We start from the raw sequence: 27,955 nt of genomic DNA on the forward strand, positions 1-27,955 counted from the left end.
GTATAAAGAGAATTTCACACCTGAGTTTCGTGTCTACTTTCACTTTGCTGAAATATTCGAGCAGACTGCACCAGGCAAATTACGAGAATTCACCATTACTTTGAATGGCTTAAACTATGGTCCCTTTACCCTTGAATACTTGAAGCCATTGACCATACGTTCAAATATAACACAAGAAGGTCAAGTTAGGTTTTCTATTGATGCAACGTTGCGGTCTGACCTTCCACCTATCCTAAATGCCTTTGAGATCTTCGTACTATGGCCACTCCCTGATTCACCGACAAACCAAACAGACGGTATGTTTTCTATTTCAATTCTGTTGAATGCTATAATAATCGTCATTAATGAATTGCTAGACTACTGGATTGAAGGATTTTTACGTTTTGATCCCTCTGATCCCCCGAGCTAGGGCCTGATTAATGGCAAATTACTTGGTGATTGTCTTACTAGTACAACGAGGGTTGGCCTTGTCTTTTCCTTTCTTTGTTTTTTTTTTTTCAAAGAGGTTTCCTCCACTGTGATTTGGTGTTGTAGTTGTTTTAGAGATTATTGTCTGAAAAAGTAGGTTCAAGAAAAGTTATAATCTGAAATTAAAGAGAATAATAAACAAAAAATACAAAATTAATTTATTTATGGACGAAAGGGACTATCGAATACAAATATAAACCTCAAATTCACAAATTTATTGTCTGAAAATAATAATAATGTCTTAAGTACGTCAGAAATCTTAATCCTATCTAAGAAACAATTTTTTTTTTCAATTACAAAGAAAAGAAGTATCAAATTAAAAAATAGCAAGAAATCCAAAATTAATAAAAAAAATCACAAAACTAGTAAAACTAGGTTTCGTATAGCAACACAGAGACAACTTCAAAAGAAAACAACCTTCAAAATCTCCTGTAAAAATTTGATTGCGGTCTAATATTCAGATTAAAAGTATGGTTTATTTGAACTGTTATTCTGGTTTGATGCTACAATATTTTTTCTTGGACCTAAACATATCTTATTATTTTATAAATGCATCTTCTAGGCCATCCACCTAATTTATATGGAGCATATTCTGAACTAACTATGACATACCCACACCTGACTACTCAAATCACCAGTTAACGTAGGTCTAATAACATCATTTAGTTTTCAAGAGAGAGCTTCCAGTGGAATCTATGTACAACTATGATATATATTGATTGACCAAATATTTTCAAATGTATGATTGAGACAAAACATAAAACCCACCACATCGTAACATAAAAAACAAAATGAGCCTAAAACTCCTAGTATCACTAAAGAATACAAACCTCTTATGTTAATTGATTACCATATCAAAGTTCATATGATTTGATCTAAGTTCTTTTTGTATCCAAATGTTGTGGGATTTGATTCTTCAAAGATATCCAACCTAAATTCTTTATCTTCCAAAAAAAAAAAATCTTGCACAATTTATGCTTATTGTTTATCAAGATTATATGGTGATTTATTGGATATCATCGAATAATTTAAATTTCTAAAGTGGTTTTTGATATGGTATGAAAGTTTCAATAATCAATGGTTGATTTTGAATATCATTATTTTGTTTCTTCTAATTAAATTAAAAATAAATTAGCATATAATAACTTTGCAAATTTTAAGAAAGGCTTTCTATGTTATAGAACATTTTTTTTTTAATAATCAACAAATTTATCAAAACACATTCTAGCCATTTAGAGGATGGTTGTCATGAAAAGTTAAAGTTTTACATAACGAGTACCTAAAAATAAAAGATTTAGGAACAAAATAATGTTTGACAATAAGGTACTGTTGCACGTGTGTGGCGTCGTGGTGATTCTTCCACTCTGTTTGTTTTGGGTTGTTTGAGAAAATGTGGAAGACAAGAAATTCTTGTCTTTTATCCATGGAAAGTAGGAATGAGAGTCGCTATATAGTATTTTGGCTATTAGAAACTCTAATTGGTTCTAGAGATTGGTTATGGAAACTGGTTGTATAAAGGGAAGATATTAGCACACGAAATACGCCCTATCTAAGGTAAGCAATATTGTTTAACTGTCTAATAAAAACTAAGATCTTATTGGATTTTTTAATTGTTGATTTATCTATGTTTCAAAAAACGTCCTCAGTAAGGAGGTTCTTACTTTGTTGGATAAAAACTTAATTGTTCTAATGTCTATAAAAGAAAAACCTTTTTAATATCAAGAATACGTTTTATATATAAATTCGTAATCCCATATATTAATATAAAAAAATATTTTTTAATTTTTTTTTTAAAATATTGGCTTGGTTCTCGTGACTTTAATAAACTGGTTATTAAAGCCAAAAATACTAGTCAAAACATTTATTTGATTTTTTTTGTTTTATAAAAATATGATAAAAAAATTATAAGCTTCGAGAAATTTGGTTGTATGCTTGAAAACTAGATTTGTTTTGTTTTATAATTTTTTTGCAATGTTTCGGAAAAAAAGGTATTTTTTTAATACCAGATTTATATCTTTATGTTATAAATATACAAACCAATATTAATAAAAAAAATAGGCATAAACAAATAAGCAAGAAAACCACTAATTTGGAGAAGATTTTTTTTTTGTAATTTTTTTTATTTTTTAAAATCATATTATATAATATAATAAAAAATAATTGGGTTTAGGTTGACTCTATCTTGTTAGTCGAGCCCCCCTCTAATGGGCTCAAAGTTCAGCCTAAAGGAATCTAGGTTGAGACAAGCCCATAAAGGAGTTAGGCTGAGTCCTGACTCTTGAGAAAATGGGTCAAGACCAACCCCAACTAGAATCTTGGCTACGACCAAGCCCAAAAAAAATTGGGTCAAGGCTAGCCTTAAAAGAAACTGAGCCACGATCGAACCCAAGAGAAATTGGGTCTAAGACCGCCCCAAAACAAAAAGGTGGCTAGAAAAGGTTGGACACATGACAAAATAGGTTCAGATCGCACTTATGACGAGTTGGGTCAAGAACAAACCTAGAACAAAAATTAGGTGGAGCCTGCACCCATCATATCTTGTTAAAGACAGGGCCTAAAGGAAAGCTGGCCAAAACCGGACCGATAGAGAAATGGGTCCAGACCGACCCTAAAAATACTAGGTTGAGGACGGATCCAAAGAAATTGGGCCGTAACGTGGCCGGCAAACCAGACTGCCTTGAACGAAACTGGGCGAGGCCAAAACCATAGAAATTGGGTTGCAACTCGGCCCATAACAAAACATGGGTCAAGACTCAACCCATATGGATCTGGGCCAAGACTAGCCCAAAAAAGAATTGGGTCAAGACTCGACCCAAAACAAGAACTGGGCCGAAACTCAACCCAAAAACAACTAGGCTGAGTTCGGCCCTAATTATTGATGTTGCATGCAAAATGAATTATCGTTCTGCATGCAACAACCTTGCTGCAAGCGAGGAAAACAAAGAGTGGCGGGGAAGTGAAGGTTACCTGGTAAGGGGGTATGGCCGTGAAGAGGGAGTCCAGGAGATGGATCACAGGGCACCGCTGGAAAGGATGGCGACCAACGATTATAAACACAGGGATCGCTGCTGGTTGTTCCTCCTCGTTTGTTCTTCCTTTTTCTTTCTTATTGTTTCAATCTCTCTCATCTTTTTCTCTTTAGTATGGGGAAAGCTTGGTTGTGACAATGAGGTTTGGCTGGTGGCTCAGGAGGCTTCAGTGGAGGGAATGATGGATGGTGTCAGTGGCTGATGAAGGAAGAAGAAAAGTTACAGAAGAGAGATAAAGGGGCTTGGCGGCGCACTCACTACCTGAGGTGGTTGTGCTACTGCTTTGTGATAGGGATGGTGGTGGTCAAGCTAGTGGTGGATATGTCGGTGGTTCAACACCATAGTGGAGAAAGAGATAGAGGAGAGGAAGGTTCGACTGACATCAAAAATACAAAGGGGAGGCTGTTTTTTTTTTGCGATTTTGGCCCTTGTTTTTTTTCCTCCTTTTCAGCCATAAAGATCAAATTTATTTATAAGGGACAAAAAAAGGACACTTTGTCTTTTCTTATGCCAAATCTTAGCCCTTAGTTCGACTAGAAAGCACCTCAACTATTAGTTTAAAATAGTAATGATGAACTATCAGTTTTGTGCAGGAAAATAGCTAGTCGGGGTAGCTAATTTGGGGTAGTGCCATCGCCACTACAGAATCGATCAAGTCAAACGATTTACATTAGCACATAGTCAGGCGTTAGGTGACCACTTGTGTGTAAGCTTCATCCAATTTAAGGAAGAAATGAGACATCAAACACCTTGGGAAGGAGGCCGTTCGGGCAGCCCTTCTAAAGAAGAAGATGAATAGTCATTTTCCCAACGACGCTGTTTTGGTCACTTACGCTTTAGTCCTTCGATTTGTGATTTATTTCTAATTACACTCTTGATTGGTTTTAAACTTTTAATTTTGTTCAATATCACCCCTGAAGAACTTCAATTCAAGCCCTAAATTTCAGCGCATTTTCCCTTTTGGTCATTGGTTTTAGATTTATATAATTTGATCCTCAATTAATCAATAAAATTTAAATTTCTTCAATTTAGCCCCTAATTCAGTCAATTTCATTTCCTCTATTTATGCGCCTTTTCCTATTTGGTTATTGGTTTCAGATTTTTTCAATCAAGTCCTTAATTGAGCATCAAACTTCAATATTTATGCAATTAAACTCTTGATTTGGCCAAATCAACTCCTAAAAATTATAATTTGACCCCTAAGCCTTAACTTCTTCCAATTAAAGCCTAGATTGACTAAGAAATCAATTTTTATTGCCATACAACCCTCCATAAATTCAATTTAGTTGAGTTCATAAACATTTGATTTTGGACTTTTCTTCCTCAATTTGATTTTTTTTTTTGTCAACAGGGCTCTTATCAATTAATGATATGGTGTCAAATTTCAATCTTTGTATTTTTAAACTTTCTCAACCAATTTTTAGCCCTTTTATCCCTAACATCCTTTTCTCACTACTTCATATATTTTTCTTTTTTTATTTTCTTTTGAGTATTTATTATTATTATTATTATTATTATTATTAATTTATGGAATCTAAAAATAAGTAACAACAAGTCCTATACAAAAACATTAGGCAACCTCTTTTGGAGTTTGTCCAACTTCAAATGCATTCAAAGCTAATATGAAGATCATTATCTATATAAGAGAAATGAGATTCTTAATTTCTTAATCAAGCAGATAATCGATAAAGTATCAAAGAGAAGTAAAAGTCCAAATTTGGTTTAACATCATTAAAGATCAAATTACTTTTTATTAACCATATACTCCGAAGTATACCAAAAAATAGCATTTTCAATGCCTTCTTTTGATACCTTCCTCTAATCATCATTGGCTCTCGATGCAATAGCTCATCAAGTGTGTTTGGAAAACACCAAGAGATCCTCCACCATGAAAAGAGTGTTAGGAAATCCGACCAATGATGTACTGATATTTTTTCGTAGAAGACCAAGCATACTGACATAATATTTAATGTGGTTCGACAAATCGTCTACATCCACAGGAGAGTCAATATTATTAGAGATAGAGAAAGAACACAAAACAAATACATGGAGAAGAAGGATTATACCCACTCTTAGCTCTCATTGCTGCCCTTGCATCTCTCTCTTTCTCTCTATTCTTTTACATACACTCACCACACTTTCTCTCTCTCATTTTGCTCTTTACAATTATGTCTCTTTTATAGGCATCAAAGATAGCTTCTCTAGCACATTTCTTGTCAAGTGGAGGGGACAAGAAAGCCACAAAATATGCCACCAATTATGGCACTAATGGTACTTCCACAAAGTGGCGGGGTTTTGCCACAAAATGGCAATATCCTAACAAAGAGTATGGTCCATAATTTCCATACAAAGAGGTAGTGAATCAACACATGATCTGAAGTCTCTATTACATTTGTATAGAATGGACAAAAGAACCGATCCTATGATAAAAGAAGACAGCTATATAAGAAAGATCTTGTACACAGTTTATTTTGAATGGCTAACCAAATAAAATTTTGAATCTTTGGAGGAGCCATGAATTTCCAAACTTGTGTTTGAAAGGGGCTTGATCCACTACACTCGATGCTATCAATTAAAGTGGTACAAGATTGCATTGTAAATTTTCCATCCGTGCATAAATTCCATACCTTCAAATCCGATTTAGTATTACGAAGCTTTACCTCTAGAAGAACCCGATGCAAAGATATTTCCTGCTCAATTTCAAATATTCTTGGAGTTCTCCTCCAATTGGCATTCCACACATAACTACCATTCACCCACGATTTCATTTTTGAAATTGTTGTTGTTGGTGCACTTGAAACCTTATATAATCTTGGAAACATAAATGGCAGGCCCTTACCCATTGGATAACTAGTACACTCATGTAGAGCTTCAGAAGTGGTTGAACCCGGCTGAGAGAGAGAAACAATATGTTGCCAGAGACAAGATAATCCCTTGCTAGAAATAAGAAGACCATTTTTGAAGATCGGTCTATATTTTTTGCACACCACCTTCTGCCATTTACCTCTAGATATTGAGCTTAGCCTCCACAACGATTTGAAAAAGTATGGCTTTGATCTTTCCCAAAAGTGAGCCTATTCTCAAACCTCCCCTCTCATTCTCTGATAACTACCTTCCATTGCACTTTGTATGTTGCTCGTTGTTTAGTGACACCTGCCCATAGGAATCTCCTTTGAATAGAGTTTAAAATATTTGTAAACCCCTTTTGGCATCAAGATTATAGACATGAAATAATTTGGTAAGGAATTAAGCATATTTTTAATCAAACAGATTCTCCCATCAAAACTAAGTGACTGTCTTTTCCATGATGATAGCCTATTGCGAAATTTTGTCATAACAGGTTTCTAGGTAGATATTCTATTAGGATTAGCCCCCAAAAACATGCAAAGGTAAACTAAAGGTAAAGATTCTTGTCAACAAAAAGCAGTATTTGCCAGAGCTAAACAATAGCTTTCAACACGATTAATTCCAACAACTGAATCTTCTGGAAATTTATTTTGAGACCAGAACATAATTCATACCATCAGAGGATTTACTTTACCGTGAATAAAGATTGCAGACTGGCTGATAAGAACACCAAGTTGTCATCGCATATTGCTAGCGAGTAAAAAACTCTCCACATCTCAATTGTAGCCCTTTGAATAAATCAACCTTTGATGCACAGTGAAACAAGATTGTGTTATGTGTGTGGACACAAATGGACGGTGGCAGCCATGGTAGGGGGCAGCCATGTTTGGTGGCAGCCATGGTTGGTGGCAGCCATGGTTGAAATTATAGTCAAATGGTAGGTGCCTAACTTGCCCACCATTGTTGAACAATCATCTCCCTCCTCAGCTATAAATAGAAGATGTATTGATAGCTGAGACAGACCACGAGATAGAGAGAAACACAGAGAGAGAGCTAAGGGTGAGAGTTGAGTTGAGTTGAGAAGTTTTCTCCTCCTCCTTGTTTTGTTGTTTGTATTGCTTTTGAGCTTGATTAATACAAACCAGTAGCTCCGTGGAGTAGGCAAGTTGCCGAACCATGTAAATTTATGTGTGTTTGAATGTTTGGATCTCCTAACAACTGGTATCAGAGCTTGTTCTTGAAAGTTCTTGAAAAAAAGAGGGTGTTTAATCCAAACTCAAAAATCAAAGTTCTCAAAACGTGTTTTTGAACATACCACCGTGAAGAGGACGACGAGAGGAATCCACTGGTGAAAACCCGGCGAACATCCGACGTCCTGCATGCCCGCACGCGCCTACACGCGCCACCACCAAGACTGCCCACGCGCACAGACGCGCCGTACGCGCGTCACGCGTCTTCCTCGCCAATTCCTGCAAATCGACACTGCCACGTCAGCAGCCACGTCAGCCGTCCAGCACAGTCAGCAGCCGCGCGCCCCTGCCACGTCAGCAGTCTGACCGGTCAAGCAGCCACGTCATCCTTGCCACGTCAGCACTGCCGCGTCAGCCAAAAATCTCCGCGGGTCTGCCACGTCAGATTCGGTGGACCCCACATTGCCTACGTGTGTGCCACGTCATCCTGACACGTCAGCATACCTGGGTTTTGATCCGGTGTGGCGCAGCGACTATTCCTCCTGACACGTGGCTTCATCTGCAGCGTCCAGTTATCTCAAGTTTTGATTGTTTAAATCGGAGCCATCCGAAGTCCGATTTGGGTGATCTCAGTGTCGTTTCCAGCTTTTTTGGCCATTCCGGACACATCTGTAAGGTCAGATTTTTGAGATTCAAATCCGAGAAAGAGTAAAAATGGCTGATGAAATAAAGGCTGCAGGAATTGAAAAATTTGATGGAACTGATTTTGGATATTGGAAAATGCAAATTGAAGATTATCTATATGGGAAGAAACTTCATCTTCCTCTGTTGGGGAGCAAGCCAGAAAACATGTCAGAAGAAGATTGGCAAATACTTGATAGACAAGTCTTGGGCATTATCCGGCTATCATTGTCAAGAAGAGTTGCTCATAATGTTACAAAAGAGAAATCCACAGCAAGATTGATGGAAGCCTTGTCTGGGATGTATGAGAAGCCATCAGCAAATAACAAAGTGCACTTGATGAAGAAGTTGTTCAACCTGAAGATGACAGAAAGCACCTCTGTTACACAGCATCTTAATAATTTCAACACCATCACAAATCAATTGTCATCCGTTGAAATTGAGTTTGATGATGAGATCCGAGCACTTATTTTGCTAGCTTCACTTCCAAGCAGTTGGGAAGGTATGAGAACAGCCGTAAGCAACTCAGCTGGAAAATCCAAATTAAAGTATGATGATATCCGAGACCTGATTTTAGCTGAAGAAGTACGAAGAAAAGACTCGGGTGAAAGCTCAAGTTCAGGTTCAGCTTTCAACATCAACACTCGAGGAAGGAGACAAGACAGAGGCTTATCCAGAGGCAGATCAAAATCCAGGTACAGAAGCAAAAGCAAGTTTGGACCCCGGAAGCAGGTTGAATGTTGGAATTGTGGCAAACCTGGCCATTTTATGAGGAGTTGCACAAAACCAAAGAAACCTGAAGCTGATTCTGTAAATGCCACTACAAACGAGGTACAAGATGCTTTGATCCTTGCTGTACATAGTCCTATTGATGATTGGGTTCTTGATTCTGGAGCTTCATTTCACTGTACTCCACACCATGAAATGATGCAAAATTACACTGCTGGAAATTATGGGGTAGTCTATCTGGCCGATGGACAACCATTGGATATTGTGGGTATAGGAGATGTGCAAATCAAGACAATGAATGGATCTACATGGAACTTGCAAAATGTAAGGCATGTTCCTGAACTAAAGAAGAAGTTGATCTCGGTCGGACAACTTGATGATAGTGGCCATTCAATCCTTTTCTCTGGAGGAATGTGGAAGGTATCAAAGGGAGCAATGGTTTTGGCTTGTGGAAAGAAAACCGGCACCCTGTATATGACCACAAGATCAGCAGATATAATTGCCTCTACTGAAGCAGAAAATCAGGCGCAGCTATGGCATTGTAGACTCGGCCATATGAGTCAAAAGGGGATGAAGATACTTCAGTCAAAGGGAAAGCTGCCAGAATTAAAAAATGTTGATCTAGACATTTGTGAAAGCTGTGTTCTCGGAAAACAGAAGAAGCTCAGTTTCTTAAAGGTTGGCAGGACCTTAAGACCAAGAAAACTAGAACTGGTGCACACAGATTTATGGGGACCAGCTCCAGTAGCATCTCTTGGCGGTTCTCGGTACTATGTCACTTTTATTGATGACTTTAGCAGAAAGGTATGGGTCTACTTTCTGAAAAATAAATCTGATGTGTTTGACACATTCAAGAAATGGAAGGCTATGGTTGAGACTGAATCAGGTTTGAAGCTGAAATGCTTACGATCTGATAATGGAGGAGAATACATTGATGGAGGTTTCAAGGAGTATTGCGCTGTCAACGGTATCAGAATGGAAAAGACAGTTCCAGGCACACCACAACAGAATGGTATTGCTGAACGGATGAATCGGACCATCAATGAACGAGCTAGAAGCATGAGGTTGCATTCTGGGCTACCTCAAACATTCTGGGCTGATGCAGTTCATACTGCAGTTTACTTGATCAACCGTGGACCATCAGTACCTTTGGAGTTCAGACTGCCCGAGGAAGTCTGGAGAGGAAAAGAAGTACAGCTTGCTCACCTAAAAGTCTTTGGGTGTGTTTCCTATATACATGTAGACTCTGATGCTCGCAACAAGCTGGATGCCAAATCAAAGAAATGTTTCTTTATTGGCTATGGAGATGAAGAATTTGGATTTCGGTTCTGGGATGATCAGAACAGGAAGATTATCAGAAGCAGGAACGTGATCTTCAACGAGAAAGTTTTGTACAAAGACAAATCAAGTACAGAACTAGAGATAACTGATTCAGATACGAGTTCACAGAAATCTGAATTCATACAATTAGAAGGGCTTCCTGATGTTACCACTCAAGAGTCCACACAAGATAGTTCAAGCACTTCAGTACCCACCACTTCTACACAAGATAGTGCAGAGCCAAGTGAACCAGCTGTTCGCAGGTCTTCAAGGACTATAAAGCCTCCACAACGGTTCACACTTCTACTGAATTATATCTTACTGACCGATGGTGGTGAACCATTAAATTATGAAGAATCCTTACAAGATGGAAACTCGAGCAAGTGGGAGTTAGCCATGAAGGATGAGATGGAGTCATTGCTGAAGAACAAGACTTGGGAGTTAACCAAACTGCCTGAAGGAAAGAAGGCCCTGCAAAACAAGTGGGTTTACAGAGTAAAGACCGAGCATGACGGAAGCAAACGGTTCAAAGCAAGACTTGTTGTAAAAGGGTTTCAGCAAAAGAAGGGGATCGACTATTCTGAGATATTTTCTCCAGTTGTGAAGCTTACAACAATCAGAGTTGTTCTGGGGATAGTAGCTGCAGAAAATTTACATCTTGAACAATTAGATGTAAAAACAGCATTTCTTCATGGAGAATTGGAGGAAGAAATTTACATGCAACAACCAGAGGGGTTTGCAATACCAGGAAAGGAGAGTCAAGTTTGCAAACTAAAGAAGAGTCTATATGGTTTGAAGCAAGCTCCAAGACAGTGGTACAAGAAGTTTGATAACTTCATGAGTAGTACGGGATACACAAAATGTCAGGCTGATCATTGTTGCTATGTCAAACATTTTGACAACTCCTATATCATTCTACTGCTATATGTGGATGATATGTTAATTGCAGGTTCCAGCATGGAAGAGATTGACAAGCTAAAGCAACAGTTGTCAAAACAGTTTGAAATGAAGGATCTGGGAGCTGCTAAACAAATACTTGGCATGAGAATCATCAGAGACAAAGACAAAGGCATACTAAAGCTTTCACAGGCAGAGTATGTCAAGAAGGTTCTCAGCAGGTTTAGTATGAATAATGCTAAGCCAGTATGTACACCTCTGGGGAATCATTTCAAGCTCAGTAAAGACCAGTCACCAAAAACTGAGCTAGAACGTGGATACATGGACCAGATCCCATACGCCTCAGCTATCGGCTCCTTGATGTATGCCATGGTCTGTACTAGACCAGATATTGCCCATGCAGTGGGAGTTGTAAGCCGATATATGAGCAATCCTGGAAAGCAGTATTGGGAGGCAGTGAAATGGATCATGAGGTACTTAAAAGGCTCATCGGAGACATGTCTTATTTTCACAGCTGGCGGTTTGAAACTTGAAGGCTTTGTAGATGCTGATCTAGCAGGAGATGTTGATAGCAGAAAGAGTACTACAGGTTATATATACACTCTAGGAGGCACTGCTGTTTCTTGGAGTTCTACCTTGCAAAAGATAGTTGCTCTTTCAACGACAGAAGCTGAATATGTTGCAGTTTCAGAATCCGCAAAAGAGATAGTATGGCTACAGAGTTTCCTGCAAGAATTGGGCAAGATGCATGGAAAGGGTACTTTGTATAGTGACAGTCAGAGTGCAATCTTCCTTGCCAAGAATCCAGCATTTCACTCCAGAACAAAGCACATACAGATCAAATATCACTTCATCAGGCAATTGCTCGACGATGAACAACTGTTACTTGAAAAGATCTGTGGAAGCAAGAATCCAGCCGACATGTTAACCAAAGGAGTTACTCTCGATAAACTGAAGCTGTGTAAAGCTTCAGTGGGTCTTGAAGATTAAAAGACAGACCTAACACCATTTGTGTCCAAGTGGGAGATTGTTATGTGTGTGGACACAAATGGACGGTGGCAGCCAGGGACGGTGGCAGCCATGGTCGGTGGCAGCCATGTTTGGTGGCGTGTTGGGTGGCAGCCATGGTTGGTGGCAGCCATGGTTGAAATTATAGTCAAATGGTAGGTGCCTAACTTGCCCACCATTGTTGAACAATCATCTCCCTCCTCAGCTATAAATAGAAGATGTATTGATAGCTGAGACAGACCACGAGATAGAGAGAAACACAGAGAGAGAGCTAAGGGTGAGAGTTGAGTTGAGTTGAGAAGTTTTCTCCTCCTCCTTGTTTTGTTGTTTGTATTGCTTTTGAGCTTGATTAATACAAACCAGTAGCTCCGTGGAGTAGGCAAGTTGCCGAACCACGTAAATTTATGTGTGTTTGAATGTTTGGATCTCCTAACAGATTGCTAATCCTTCTACTGCAATGTTCAACAAGAATGGAGATAACGAATCAGCTTGAAGAATTCCCTTCTACTGCAATGTTCAACAAGAATGGAGATAACGAATCACCTTGACGAATTCCACGCGTGACCTTGAACTCTCTAGCAGGAGACCCGTTAATAAGAACTCATAATTGAGAAGTAGAGAGACATTCATATATTAAACTTCTCCATTTAGCCCCCAAACCCATATATCCCATAATCTCATCAAGATAATTCCACAATACAGAATGAAAAGAATTCCACGATACAGAATGAAAAGCTTTATGTAAATCCACTTTGAAGATCATACCTTGCCCCCTCGAGCTTGGCAAATCATGTATCATTTTATTGGCTATCATAAAACCATCAACAATCTAACGTTCAATGATAAAGGCAGTTTGATTCTCACTAATAAGATCCTGGCTAACATGTTTGAGTCTATTGGAAAGAATCTTTGCAAGAACTTTATAAAGACTATGTATCAAACCAATTGGCATATAATCTGAAAATTCAATTGGAATCTTATAAAATCATACAAATGATAATTGTTTGATAGCCACCATACAAACGGTAAAGCCTAATGGCTAACTAAGATAGTTTTTTTTTTTTAATTCATCATAAAAAAATTATTCTCTTGCAACAAAAATGCAGGCTCGATATTTTTTTTGATATAGAGGCCTTTACCCAGTATATAGCGATTTTCTCTTATAAATCTAAAGCTATGCATTTCTCACCCTTTTTAACCTAAATTATCATAGTTGATGCAATCATGGCCATCAAGGAAGCGTACATGATAGATAGAGTTGACTGGCAAGGAGACCCATGTTTTCCACTTTCTACGTGGACTGGTTTGCAGTGCAACAATGACAATCCTCCAAGGATCATCTCTCTGTGAGTTCCCTCTTAAATTTTGTATGATTGTAGGAATATTTTCTGGAAGTTATTTTTGAAGAACATCCACTTAGATATGGCATTCATTATCTCAATGTCTCACTCATTTACAATTAACTGTGAGCAGGAATCTAAGTTCAAGTCAATTATCAGGGAATATAGCTGTTTCACTCTTGAACCTCAGAGCAATCCAATCCTTGTAAGTGTTAATAACCAAGTTGTAACAGGTTTTAATACAAATAAACTACCATGGCAATGGCTACTAGATATCTAGCACTGGAATGACAGTCATTGCTAGAATTTCTAACCGACTTCAGACATTCATCATTCTATTTGAAGAGAACTATTGTTTATTGGTTTCAGACCCTTGAAATTAGAGGGCACCTCAGTGCTATAATGGGACATTGTCTTATTGAAGTCTGAAGGTGATGTTACGAATAATCCATATGGAAATTAGCTAGAGGTGTATAGAGGGCTCATGCACCTTATAAGCTTGAGACATAACCTCTCTCCCTATATGCATCTTTTCTGGACAAAATCCTACAAGCCAACGATAGGGATTCTGGCTCCACAAAGGTTGAAAATATGGGTGTCCGTACTTCAGATCAGTGGAGGAACAACCTCTATTTTATCCCAACTATTGCGTATTCTTTTCATCTATTTCTTTACAAAATGTGATTGTTCGTTATTGTTTTCACATTTTCTTACAGGGATTTATCAAACAATGAATTGACAGGGGCAGTGCCAGCAGCTTTTGCGCAGCTGCCAAATCTTACGATCCTGTAAGTTAACATGCTCTGGTATTTACCATAAGAAGTTTTTACAAAGATTACCATTGTGAATGGTGACTTTTTTTTTTCCTATTTGCAGATATTTGAGTAGGAATAAACTCACAGGTGCAGTTCCCTATAGTCTCAAGGAAAAGTCTAACAATGGACAGTTACAGCTGAGGTTTGGTTATCATCTTCAACTATTACAACTTATCTGCACGTTAATTAAACAATCATTCTACTCCTTTGGTTCTTCTCTAACTTCTTTTCTTACATATGAAGTGAACATTGTTTTAATTTTTCATAAATTGAAATTAAACGTTAAGGAACAAAGAGGAGTCAGAAAATAGATTATACATATCCATTTTCTTTGCATGTTAGTACGAGTTTAAAGAATTAAGTAACTGATACAATTCTTCGGTATATTTCATATTGATCTTGCTAACTTTCTAAAGCTAACCATGATCACTCTGATTGGGTTATTTGTTACTGGTATATAATCATTGATTCTCAGTTACATCTGACACTATTTTACTGAATGCAAGTTTGGATGGAAATCCGGATTTATGCCTGATGGATACATGTGAAAAGAAGCAGGGAAGTTTTCCTGTTCCAGTTATTGCATCTGTCATATCAGTTTCGGTGCTCCTTCTCCTTGGCATTATAACTATCTTCTGGAGGTTGAAAAGAGGTGAATTCTTTCTCTTTCACTTATCTTCTTTGTATTCTTTCCTCTCTTTTGAGTGGTGTTAACTAAATCCTAGAATAACATAGAGTAATTTTGGCTAAGAAGAAGCCGTGTGCTTTTTTGTGAAATCATTGATGATCTATACATTCGATAGCTTACATATATGATCATACACTGACTTCAACTTAAAAGCCTCGTAGAATATTATTCTATGAGTCTATCTTATATGTAAGCACTTTAATTTTTTTATTCATTTTGAATATATATACATATATATTCTGTGCACCCAATAACTTTTATATTACCTATCATATGATAATTCTAATCTGGATACCACCCCCAATACCTCATTTCTTTCCTGCAACTTAGCAGATGAGAATACGATTCAGCATAAGATCAGTAAGCAATAACAAGTTTTGACATGTAAATATGATGACGTATATAGTTTCATACTTTAGTATCTCTGTTAAAATATTGGAATATTTATCGCTTTATAAAAAAAAATGAAATTTTCCTTTGCAGGGAGATTGAATGTGTCATTATCTTCCTCGGTGGGCTTATCCTCACTGAAATCAAAGAATCAACAATTTACATACACTGAAATAGTTAGCATTACCAATAATTTCCAAACCATTATTGGAGAAGGAGGATTTGGAAAAGTATATCTTGGAAACTTGCAAGATGGTCGTCAAGTTGCTGTCAAATTGTTATCTCAATCCTCAAGGCAAGGTTATAAAGAATTTCTAGCGGAGGTAACAAATCCTTTCCTGTAGAGGACAAGAGAGGTGCACCAAATATTTTCTTTCAGCTATGACAGAGTAGTGTTTTCAAATGCAGGTCAAACTATTGATTATTGTTCATCACAGAAACTTGGTGTCCCTCGTTGGTTATTGTAATGAGCAAGAAAATATGGCCCTTGTTTATGAATACATGGCAAATGGGAACTTGAAGGATCAATTGTTAGGTATTTATAGAATTACTCTCAGAAATATAGAATTCTTTAATTTTGTTGGGACACTAACTAATTTATAGATAGAACTCTCACTAAGATTTATATGAATTTATTATTATTAAAGAATAATATGAATCATATCTTGAAATTTTACCTAATAATTTTAACTTTTAGATTGAAATGATTGTTTGACATGGTATTAGAATTTTAATAATGAAGTGATCACAAGTTCAAATCTCACAACTCTTATTTTATTTTATAAAAATTAAGAACAAGATAATATAGGTCTGTATAAGTAAAGTATGTTAAAGAATAATTTAAATCATATCTTAGAATCTCACTCAAAAATTTAAATTTTTAGATTAAGATGATTTTTTTATAATTATCTAATACTATTGATGAACTTCTATATCTAATGAAACATAATTCCTGTTGTATTCATGATCACATTGCAAACTTTATTGTTTAATTTATGATATTAGTGTGTTTTTGTGGCTGTAGAAAATAGCACGAATATGTTGAATTGGAGGGAAAGGCTGCAAATTGCAGTAGATGCAGCACAAGGTCTGGCTCTGGTGTCTGAGTCATTTTTTCTACATTTTTGTTCTGCAAACATTGTTGGATTAACTGGCATTATCGAACTCGCAGGTTTGGAATATCTGCATAATGGTTGTAGGCCGCCAATAGTCCATAGAGATTTGAAATCATCCAACATCTTATTAACTGAAAACCTTCAAGCCAAGATTGCTGATTTCGGGCTGTCCAAAGCCTTCGCAACCGAAGGAGACTCGCATGTCATAACTGATCCTGCAGGCACGCCCGGATACATTGATCCTGAGTATGTATTCAAACTTAATGTTAATATTCTCTCACAGTGTTTGTTCTCCTAGAATAATTATCATTATATTCTGTAAGCAGATTTCGAGCATCAGGAAACTTAAATAAGAAAAGTGATGTTTACAGCTTCGGTATTCTTCTGTGTGAGCTAATAACTGGTCAACCGCCTTTAATAAGGGGCCATAACGGCCACACTCACATACTTCAATGGGTGAGTCCTCTAGTTGAAAGAGGGGATATCCAGAGCATTATCGATCCAAGGCTGAAAGGTGAATTCAACACTAATTGTGCTTGGAAAGTTTTGGAGATAGCACTGTCCTGCGTACCCCCGACTTCAACACAAAGGCCGGACATGAGTGATATTTTGGGAGAGCTAAAGGAATGTCTGGCCATGGAGATGTCATCTGAAATGAGCATGCGCGGTTCCGTTGAAATGAGCTTGGTGCTTGGCACAGATACGGCTCCAAATCTTAGGTAGTTAATAAACAATAACGGTTTGTTTTTGTTGTTAAAAGCGCTACAGCTTGAAATGAATTTATATATGCATAAAACATTATTATTGTATAAATTTACCCTCGACATACTTCCTTGAATCTATCTCTAGATGAGTCCTAGCGAAGCTCTTAATTTGCAAAAATCTTCACATTTCAAAACGTTTGTAAGAATACGTGCAACTTGATTTAATGAACTTCACATAACTTATTCACACCTCTTTTTTTCCTATGCAGTCTCTAACGAAGTGATATCCGCTGTTTACATGCTCATTTCTCTCGATAAAAAGTGGGTTTTTTTTTTCCAAAATAATTGTATACTTATTATCAACAAAAATCTTTATGCTTTTGTCTTGACACATGTGCATTATCTCTAAAATTCTCTTTAACTACACACAAATATAAAAAATCGTTGCCACGTATTCTGCCTCACAAGCAGAAAGACCAAGAAAACAATGCCTAATTAACCACCAAACTACTCCTAGCTGACAAATCCACCACCACAACCCATACCAGCCCAATGATGACCAGCCTTTTATTCCCTCTAAATCCACCATTAGTGATCATCATCAGACCCGATCCACTCTGAAATAAACTGTTGGAAATTCTGGCCAGTACATTTACTGATATTTGCTCATAGAAGATCAAGTACACTGACACAATATTTACATGGTTCGACAAAACCGCCTACATCCACGGGAGAGAGTCTATATTATTAGAGATTAGAGAAAGAATACAAAACAAATACATGGAGGAGAATGATAACTTCACTCTAGTCTACTCCTAGCCCTCTCTTTGCTATACTTGTAGCTCTCTCTCTTTCTCTCTACTCTCCTTACATTCTCACAAAACTCTTCACATTTTGCTCTCTAACGTATGCCTCTATTTATAGGCATTCATGGAGGCTCTTCTTGTTTTATTGTCAATATTGGTGGCCACAAACTCTAGCTCATTCAACAATGGTGGCTACCAATAGTCAATGGTCAATGGTTGGTGCCTTACATGAAATGGCAGCCAACCTAACAATCACCCCCTTTGCCATTCATGTGGGGCAACTGTCCTCTTGCTTCTTCAACACAAGCTTGCATCTTGCAACTCTTCTAAGCTTTCCATTCTAAGAGCATCTTTGGCCAAGTTTATAGGTACTCGTCAAAACCTTTCAATCATCAGAGTAACCAAAGCACACCTTTTCTCACACAAAAGGATCACTACAACAAGATGGTCTGCCACATCACATCTGAATAGTGTTAACGCTTATCTCTGGAACAACATTCCCCTTCAAGCGTATCAACCATGCTCGGTCCGGAATGATTCATTGAGCCTTACATCAAGGCTTATAACACCCCCTCAAACGGATATTTCAAGTGCGACAGTTATTATCTGAGTATCTCAATATGATCACAAGCTCACCACTCATCCAAGAGTCTACTCATCCAGGAGTTGCGTCTGCCCTCTGTTCCACCCTAGGAACCACGCCTTACTTCTCCATAAGTCTCCCACTCTTAGTATTAAGAGTCCAGGTAGCTTTCCACCTTTAACCATGTGGATAACCCATAAAAGGTTGATCCATATCTATCTTTATACTCTGAGTATTACAATGCCATTATTGAGCTCACCACCTTGACAAGAGTCAACTTGTTCCAGGAACCTGCGCATGCCCTCTGCTCCTTCATAGCAGCCGGGTTTTAATGCTCCACAAGTCATCCACTTATTGTCCAAGGTAAATGTCTTCTAGCTCATTGATCTTTAGCATGGGGGCAATATCCATGAAAGTCAATCCTACATTTGTCTCCATACTCATCATAGCCCTTTCATTGGCTATCCACCTGTCCACTCATACCAAGCCATCACATTGGCTCTGGGGCATTCTGAACTGGGCTCTTTCCACGGAACTCACACCTTCTCCTAAGGTGTCTCCGGTCGTCATCATACGGCGGTCTAATCATAGGCTCATCTCATAGCCCTCACACCTTCTTTTTAAGGTGTCTTCGCCTTTTATAGGCGGTCGCATCCTCCTTCAGCTGAGATGCTTCAAAGTGGCTTTATAAATTCTTTGCCACTGATTACATAGAAAGAGAAAGTTGTGGAGCTTCTACATCTTTCATCATTACACTTGACAGCTCCACTTATACCAACTCTTATTGGTGTCTTCGCCTTTCATTATAGGCGGTCGCCTTTTATCACAGGCTTTTGCACCCCCTCAATTAGGTGCATCAGTAATAGCTCATCTTTCCATCCTTGCATGCATTGAAAAGGTCCTCACTTGTTGCCTTTATCAAGAGCACAAGAGACTTCATGTTGTACAACTTTTTCACACAGTCTCTGCTCTGAGCTTCATCTGGGAACTCTTCTTCTCCTTGCACTTTATTGTCTTATTATAGTACCTCGTTGGATCCTCCGGGTACTCCTGCACAATCTTCGTGTGTCCTCGTGCATTTTCTGTTCTCCAAATTTCTCTATATTCCTTGCTTATGTTTGACAATAGCTCATCCAAGTCAAAATAAGGTGTCAATCTTTATCCTTTTGCTGTATTTCTCTTCCATTATCAGGGTCTTCATCAATTATCCCCTTTAGAAATTACAGTCACCAAATCTAACTTCCTTGGATAAATCACCACTTCATCAGATCCTTGATCATACGGAACCCAACTGTTCCTTTGTGTCGTCATCCTGCTAGTCTTCAACAGTTTCATAACAAACTGTCACATATACGAAAATAGTACCGTATGGATAATCCTTCCACTAAGCATGTTCCCAAGAAAGATTGGAGGGGTCACAACGGTCCCGCTTAAAACCCAATCTCCTAGCCAAAACTTCTTAGGCCATATCTATCCATCATACTGTCTTTTCGTATATACAACCCTTTGCTAGCTTTGTCGCGACTTTCATTTACAAGTGATCTGGGGTATCTTTATTTTGTACCTGATTTCTCAACATCTAGCGAGACTACCAATGCTTAGATTCGTCAAGATTGGTCTTCAATTTGCATTTTCCAATATTCAAAATCAGTTCCATCAAATTTTTCAATTCCCGTAGCGTTTATTTCATCAGCCATTTTTACTCTTTCTCAACTTTGAATGTACAAAATCTGACCTTATAGATGTGTCCGGAATGGCCAAAAATATTGGAAACGACACTAAGATCACCCAAATCAGACTTCGGATGGCTCAGATTTAAACAATCAAACTTTGGGATCACTAAACGCTACAGATGATGCCACGTGGTAGGAGGAATAGCCATTGCGCCACACTAGATCAAAACCCAAGGAGCTGATGTGGCTGTGATGACGTGTCACCACGTAGGACATATGGGGTCCACCAAATCTGATGTGGCAGTCCCATGTGGATTTTGGGTGACATGTCAGAGCTGTCGTGGCCGATGACGTGTCTAATGCCATGGCAGTTTGACTGGTTAGAGTGCTGATGTGTCAGGTGACATGTCTGCTGACTGTGTAGAACTGATGACGTGGACAATCGCCCCGCCGGCGCGTGCGACGGTTTTCGACGTCCGATTTTGACGCGGTTTTCACCAGTGGCTTCATCTCTTCCTCCTCAACACAGTGATATGGTCAAAACACAATTTTGACAACTTTCATTTTTGAGTAAAATCAGACACCACTTTAAACCATGTGCTCTGATACCAATTGTTGGGAATTCCGACCGGTGATGTACTGATATTTGCTCATAGGAGGCCAAACACACTGACATAATATTTACGTGGATTGGCAAAACCGCCTACATCCACAGGAGAGAGTCTATATTATTAGAGATTAGAGAAAGAATACAAAACAAATACATGGAGGAGAATGATAACTTCACTCTACTCTACTCCTAGCCCTCTCTTTGCTACACTTGCAGCTGCTACAATGGCATCAAGGCTGCTGCCATTGCAGCTCTCTCTTTCTCTCTACTCTCTTCACATTCTCACAAAACTCTCCACATTTTGCTCTCTAACATATGCTTCTATTTATAGGCATTCATGGAAGCTCTTCTTGTTTTATTATCAATATTGGTGGCCACCAACTCTAGCTCATTCAACAATGGTGGCTACTAATAGTCAATGGTCAATGGTTGGTGCCTTACATGAAATGGCAACCAACCTAACATAAACCACCATCACAGTACCATAATCATAACCTTCTCCACTCACAAACCTGATCCATACTTAAATAAACCCCACAACAAACACAACTCGACTCGTTAAACAACCTCCTCCTTCATCATAACCAGGGGTGGAGGTAGGATTATTTAATAGGGGGCCAAAATAATATAAAAAAATATTTATTTTTAATTTATTATACATAAATTGTAACAACAAAGAAAATTGTTTAATTTAGTTTTATTCAAAGAAGTAACTACAAACATATGACGATCTTTGTATAAAATAAGAAGTTTAAAGCAATATTACATTGAGTCAAAGCTATGAAGTTAATTTCATCTTCATAATGTATTCATCACTTTAATTTTACGGGTCTTTGTACCTATCAAATATAAATATAAAAAATATATAAGAAACATTAGTTAAAGCTATACATTATTTATGTTTGATAAAACTTAGAAATAAAGTAAAAAATAAATCTTACATATTTAATTTAATTGTGCTCGTCGTTCTTTCATAAAGTAGAAATCATCGATTATCATATCAATTGTGAATCTTTCAGCAATTTCTTTTTCTATATAGATAATTAAATAATTTTCAAGAAAATCATCCTCCATCCAATTGCGAAGTCTTGTTTTAACAATCTTCATCGCTGAAAAAGCTCGTTCAGTTGTTGTTGTCGAAACATGTAGAGTCAAAATAAGCCGAATCAACCTGTCAATGAGTGGATAAATTGTTGATTTTTCAGTTTCAACCAATCCTTGACATAAATCAGCAATCGATGACATATTCTTTAACTTTGGATGATTGGGCACATCAAGCTCATAATGCTGCAACTGAAATCTCAAATGAGTTTTTTCTTGGTCAGAAAAGTCTTCAGGATAGAACTTGCCAACAAGTAAGCATATATCTTCAACACTGAATAATTTATAGTTATTTTTAGGATCTAAAGTTGCTCTCAAGTTAAGAAGCTCAATCGTCTGCTCATTGAATCTATTATTTAGCTCTTGCAACTGTTGATCAATGATAGCTGTAAATATATCAACTCGATAGTGATGCTCAACTGTTATTGATTTTGTTTTACAACGAGATTGTCCCACATTAGAAAAACAAACATCCATATCAGGAACTTCAATGTCTTGATGCTCACAAAATGATGTCACTTCTTCTAAAAGAGTTTCCCAGCCATCATCTCTTAACTTCTTAATTAAAGTCTTTGTGGTAGTCACCAAAATACATAGCATTTAAAATGTCTTGAGATTTCTGTTGCAAAGCTTGGCAAAGCACATCATTAATTCCCATAACATTCTTCATTATATGCAAGATGAATGCAAAATCAAATGACATTAGCAACTTAAATGAAAAGGTCGCATCACCACGTTGAGAATATGTAGATCCATCTAAAGAGATGTTTTCAAGAACCAAGCAAGTTGCCCCATATATTTTTATCAAACTACAAATGGATTTGAAGTGCGAACTCCATCTGTTATCTCCAGGTCGTTGCAAACCACCTACTTGATTAACTCCTTTACCCATTTCAATCTCACCAATATCAATTAAATGTTTAATTGTAGCTGCTTGAAAAGCCCGTAATTCATCATTACGCTTGCAAGAAGCACTAACAATGTTAATAATAAAAATCAAGTTCTGAAAAAAAGTGTGAACATCAGAAATTTCTCTAGCTGCAACAATAAGAGCCAATTGTAATTGATGAGCTAAGCAATGTACATAATATGCATAAGGGCAATTATTAATGAATAAAGCTTGCAATCCATTCCACTCTCCACGCATATTACTAGCACCATCATACCCTTGGCCTCTAATATTTTGAACATCAAGATTGTGATGAGATAAAACAAAGGAAATCTCTTTCTTAAGAGTTGAAGCAGTTGTGTATTTGACATGAATTATATCCAAAAATCGTTTTTGTATAAATCCACTTCTATCAACAAACCTAATAACAAGGGCCATTTGCTCTCTTCTAGATTCATCTCGAGCTTCATCAACAATTAAGCAGAATTTTGCATCATCAATCTCATGACGAATTGAAGACTGAACATTTCTAACAAAGACATGTAAAATTTCCTTTTGAATTTGATGCGAGGTGTATTTAGCATTTTGTGGAGCATTATCCAAAACAAGAGCACCTATTTGTTCATTATATGATGCTAAAAGTTCCAACATTTCAAGAAAATTACCTCAATTTTTTGATTCTAAACGTTCATCATGTCCTCTAAAAGCACATGCTTGAAATGTAAGCCAACGAACAATATCTATTGAAGCTTTAACACGTAGTCGATTATTTAGAATTTCTTGAGTAGTTTGCCTCTTAACTACCTTCTCAATATGACATGACTGATTTTTCAAATTTTCCAAGCACCTGGTAGCAAATCTATGAGCTGAATTTGGACCTTTTTCCCATATGAGTTAAAAAAGCACATTGTTCCCCATCATTAAGTTTTTCCAACAATTGAATCCTTTAATAGTAAAAGTGTCTGATCCTGACTTTCCAGATGACTTATTTGAAAATAAATAACAAGGAAAACAAAATGCAGTATTTTTCTTTGAATATTCAAGCCATGGATAAATTTTGAACCAATGAGATTGAAATTGACGAGGATGTTTTTTACCAGTCAATGGATATTTAGACATCAAAGGTTGATATGGACCCAAATTAATGTATGCCCTTCTAATTTCATCTTGTTGATTAACCAGGTATTTCCAAATTTGAGGATGATTGCTTGGATCTCTAATCAGATGAGCAATGTCGATTGTAGTAGGAAGCTGCTCATTAATCAATGCAGGTTCTTCATAAACTGAAGCACATTAGGGTTGTTCAACCATAATTTCAGCATTACATATTTGAGTTGATTCACTAGGCTGTGAGTTATCAATATTTTTCCTCTTTTTCTCAAAAAAGGAATCAATTCTTCTTATTTTGTTCATGGCTCAACCTAAAATCAAAACATCATAAATTTTTATTGTTTTCTATTTAAAAAATAAATACAAATAACAATGTGTTGAAGCAATAATTAGAACCAAAAATAAATTTTTACACGTAAACCACACTAACATATGAAAGCAAAATTAACATATTAAAAAAAATTGATATATAAAAGCATATCTAACATAAAAAATGGGATTACCGGTTTCTAAAAAAGAAAACTTACACTGAATCAAAGTTGGGTATACGCTCTTCAAAGAACTCAATTTGGCTAGAAAAATCGTGTCTAATTGTATATTGAACCTGGTGATAGTAAGGTATACGTGAGAAAAAAATTAATAATTTTAATGGCTCTGCTAAAAACAAAACATAGAAAATCCAAGCATAATCAAAACAAACAAATCCATAAAAAATATCCAATTGATGAGAAAAAACAACATTCATTATAACAAGAAATAAAAAATGATAAAACTAGTAGATCTAAAAAAAATAGTAGAATTATATATATGTATTTATTAAATTCTTAACAAGCATAAAATAAATTAAATTACTAATTACGTTGTTGTTTCAATGAATCAATTGGCAACAACTTTATTTTAACTTTTATGCTTTGTATTGTTAATTTTTGTGGCTAGGTTTACAAAAAGGAAAGAGATAGGTTTATAGAAAAGGAAGAGAAAGAAAGAGTAAAGGAAAAGAATTAATTGAAAAGCATTAGATTTATAAAAAAGAAAAAGATAGGTTTACATAAAAGAAAAGGAGAGAGAGAGAATACAGGCATTAGATTTAAAAAAAAAAAAAAAAAAAAGAGATAGGTTTGTATAAAAGGAAAAGAGAGAGAGAATACAAGAAAAAAATTAATTGAAAAGTTTTTGTTTTTCATTGCATAAAAATATACAGATATATAGCATATTAAAGTTAAATATAATTAATAAAATAATAATTTAATATTAAAAAACTTATTATTTATTATATTTATATAAAAAAAAAAGTTTTACAAGTATCCGAGTCCCTGCTGGCCTCCCCTTGATTCTGCCACTGATCATGACAGCTCACATAGATTAGTACATATAAAGAGAGAGAGAGAAGAAGTTGTAAAGAAAAATGAACATGATAGTTCTAAACCCCCTGTTAGCGAAGGTAGAAATCAATACTCTCCGATGAATTGGAAAAATGGTAGTTTGTATGTGAATGTGTGTTTGTTGTGCAAGCTTAGCGAAATAAAAAAGGATATTTTTTTTCCAACATATAAATTTATTTTGATGAATAAAATGGTAGTTTATTTTGTATAAATATAAAAAAATGAGTTTGAATTTTCCCCTTTTTAAGTAATTTTGAGTATATATATGGTTATAACAGGAAAGCCCCAAACGTAGTGGCCGATTATGACAGTCTACATATGTTTGCCAATTGGTTGAAATTTTTGTGATTGATTTTCTATATTTTCACACCATCGAGATATGAGGTTTTATTTAATGATTTTATATTAAAATATTCATTTTCCAACAAGTTTTGGGTCACCCTCGTGAACCCATACAAGCCATAGAGGTTTTCAAAGTTAAGTCCTATAAGATAGAGGTTTATAAGCCATAGAGGTTTTCAAGGCTATATGTAAGTAGTTACGCAAAGTGGTTGGCCTAATCAAAAAAAAATCTAATGATTTGATTAATGAATTTTTATTTATATTTTTTTTATTATAAAATTTTTTTGTTAATTAAGTTTTTTAATGTTAAATAAATACAAGAGAGTTTAAAAAAATAATTTTTAATAAATCACTTTTCATTGAACAAACAGAACCTATAATGTAGTGCATGAGAACTTTTAATTGTGGATTTCAATAGTTGAATGGCTGTTCTGCCGTTTGTTTTGGTTGGTAGAAGGCTAATGCAGTATATGAGATCAGGTGCTGGGCTCTCAGCGTGTTAGAGCTTTCACATGTGGATTCAAATTGAATACTGATGAAAGTCCTTCTACCACAACCAAGTCTGGAATTCGAAGCATCCCTACAATCATGATCTTCAAAAATGGGGAGAAGAAAGATGCAATTATTGGTTCTGTGCCCAAAACCACACTAATTTCCAATATGAAGAAATTCTTATAGAGGAGGGTAACATAAATCCTTTGAAAGGATTAAACTTTTTTTTGTTCTCAAGTTGTTTTCTTTTTGTGAATTCCGAATAACAGTTATCTCCTAGTCGTGCAGTCTTGGTTACTTAATCGTATCCAATCTTTTCTACGCTACATTTCTACTATGATTATTTATTTTGGCTAGGACTTGCTTTCTGAAAGTGCTGGTGGAAGACCAGCCATGCAAATTTGTCAATGCATGGTTTGAAGGGTATAGTTCATTAGAACATGGCATGGAACCAGCTCCAGCCTTCTTTTGTTCCATTAAGTAGAGGTTTTCATATTTTCTTTAAATCTCAAGACCTCTTGAGTTGTTAACTCAATTCTTCAAATAGATCCAGTGACTGATGAATGACATGGTACGCCAAGTGCTGTCGTCCTTTCAATATTTGAATTTCTTTTTCTCGGCCTTTCTGCTCTCTCTCATCCTGTGTGCAAGGCAGCTTTCTTTGGACACTCCATTGTGTCTTGGTGACTGATGATTGTGAGCGCACATATTGGAGTATGAGTTGTACATATCATCAACTTTTCTATTTTAATATTATTTTATTTTTATTAAAAAATTAAATTACCATCAATAATAACAAAAAAGTATCACATGAGAAAATTCTGCGGTGATAGATAGAACTGGCTTAACTGTACGAGACAGTAAACCCAATCTCGAAACCCAATCCATATCTCTATTTGCATATCCACATGGATTTGAATTTGGTTGCTTTATTTGTAAAAAACATGCTCAGCTACCCTGTCGTTTATAGTACAATCATAAGAACTTTCTTTCTCACGGTATCTCTTTAAATTCAAACCAAAATTATATTTATATAGCTACTTCGTCCTGATCCACATTCAGCACAGCAGCAACAAAAATTTTATTTATCACTTTCTTTTTCAATTTTTAAAATTAAGATCCCTTAAATTATTTTCGATTATTTAAATTATTTTCAATTATTTTTCTATTATTATTAAACTCAAAAATTTGGATAAATCGAGAGTTTCACATAAAAACTAAAGGGAGTTTACTAGATATGATCTTCTCAAAATCTTAAATTGACTAATAAAAATAATTTTTTTTTAAATATTTGTAGTGATATTATATATAAATATTACTGACATAATATTTACAATTAGATTAAAAAAGACAAAGGTTTCAAGCAATTTTATGAAGAAAAAACTGCATGAATATAGAGCAAAATTAAAATATATACAAATCAAATTTAAAATATTAAGCATAATAAATATTTTATTCTTGAAAATAACTATATTTTGACTGAGTTATTAATATTTGTATTAAAAATACAACATCATGCAATTTTTCACTAGAAAGATGCGGGGATGCATATTTTTCAACTTTGCCATAAAAAAATCTTTTTTGTTTTTTTTTTGTATCCGTGATTAAGTGGCAAGATGGTGACAGTAAAAAAAAAACTTTACTTTTATTTGCTAGCGTGAATGCCTTGTTGTTTTCCATGTAGTATGGACATGCTAATTTCCTATGCGTGCTCAAACCAGAAGGCATTCCTTAAGCTAGAAAATC

General features: G+C 36.1%; 3 protein-coding genes across 3 annotated transcripts in view; 2 read left to right on the forward strand and 1 right to left on the reverse strand.

Moving 5' to 3' along the window:
• Nucleotides 1-17,242, forward strand: part of LOC105117095 (probable LRR receptor-like serine/threonine-protein kinase At1g05700) — a 29,324-nt gene extending 12,082 nt beyond the window's left edge. The window contains exons 4-14 of the mRNA XM_011014639.1: nucleotides 5-296; nucleotides 13,383-13,515; nucleotides 13,643-13,714; nucleotides 14,226-14,297; nucleotides 14,386-14,466; nucleotides 14,831-14,976; nucleotides 15,496-15,725; nucleotides 15,811-15,937; nucleotides 16,427-16,489; nucleotides 16,574-16,763; nucleotides 16,844-17,242. Of these exons, the coding sequence (XP_011012941.1) occupies nucleotides 5-296; nucleotides 13,383-13,515; nucleotides 13,643-13,714; nucleotides 14,226-14,297; nucleotides 14,386-14,466; nucleotides 14,831-14,976; nucleotides 15,496-15,725; nucleotides 15,811-15,937; nucleotides 16,427-16,489; nucleotides 16,574-16,763; nucleotides 16,844-17,240 (1,803 nt within the window). The 3' untranslated portion in view covers nucleotides 17,241-17,242. The remainder of the gene's footprint in view (nucleotides 1-4; nucleotides 297-13,382; nucleotides 13,516-13,642; nucleotides 13,715-14,225; nucleotides 14,298-14,385; nucleotides 14,467-14,830; nucleotides 14,977-15,495; nucleotides 15,726-15,810; nucleotides 15,938-16,426; nucleotides 16,490-16,573; nucleotides 16,764-16,843) is intronic.
• Nucleotides 17,243-22,553: 5,311 nt separating this feature from the next.
• LOC105117096 (zinc finger MYM-type protein 1-like) lies at nucleotides 22,554-23,534 on the reverse strand. The gene has a single exon (XM_011014640.1). The coding sequence runs from the start codon at nucleotides 23,532-23,534 to the stop codon at nucleotides 22,554-22,556; it is 981 nt and encodes a 326-aa protein (XP_011012942.1).
• Nucleotides 23,535-25,404: 1,870 nt separating this feature from the next.
• LOC105117097 (thioredoxin M1, chloroplastic-like) lies at nucleotides 25,405-26,494 on the forward strand. Its single transcript, XM_011014641.1, has 2 exons — nucleotides 25,405-25,434; nucleotides 26,198-26,494. Exons 1-2 carry the CDS (start codon nucleotides 25,405-25,407, stop codon nucleotides 26,393-26,395), a joined length of 228 nt encoding a protein of 75 aa, XP_011012943.1. The 3' UTR covers nucleotides 26,396-26,494.
• The last annotated feature ends 1,461 nt before the right edge of the window (nucleotides 26,495-27,955 follow it).

Source organism: Populus euphratica, unplaced genomic scaffold (assembly GCF_000495115.2).
Source record: "Populus euphratica unplaced genomic scaffold, PopEup_1.0 scaffold1173.1, whole genome shotgun sequence".
NCBI classification, from domain to species: Eukaryota; Viridiplantae; Streptophyta; class Magnoliopsida; order Malpighiales; family Salicaceae; genus Populus; species Populus euphratica.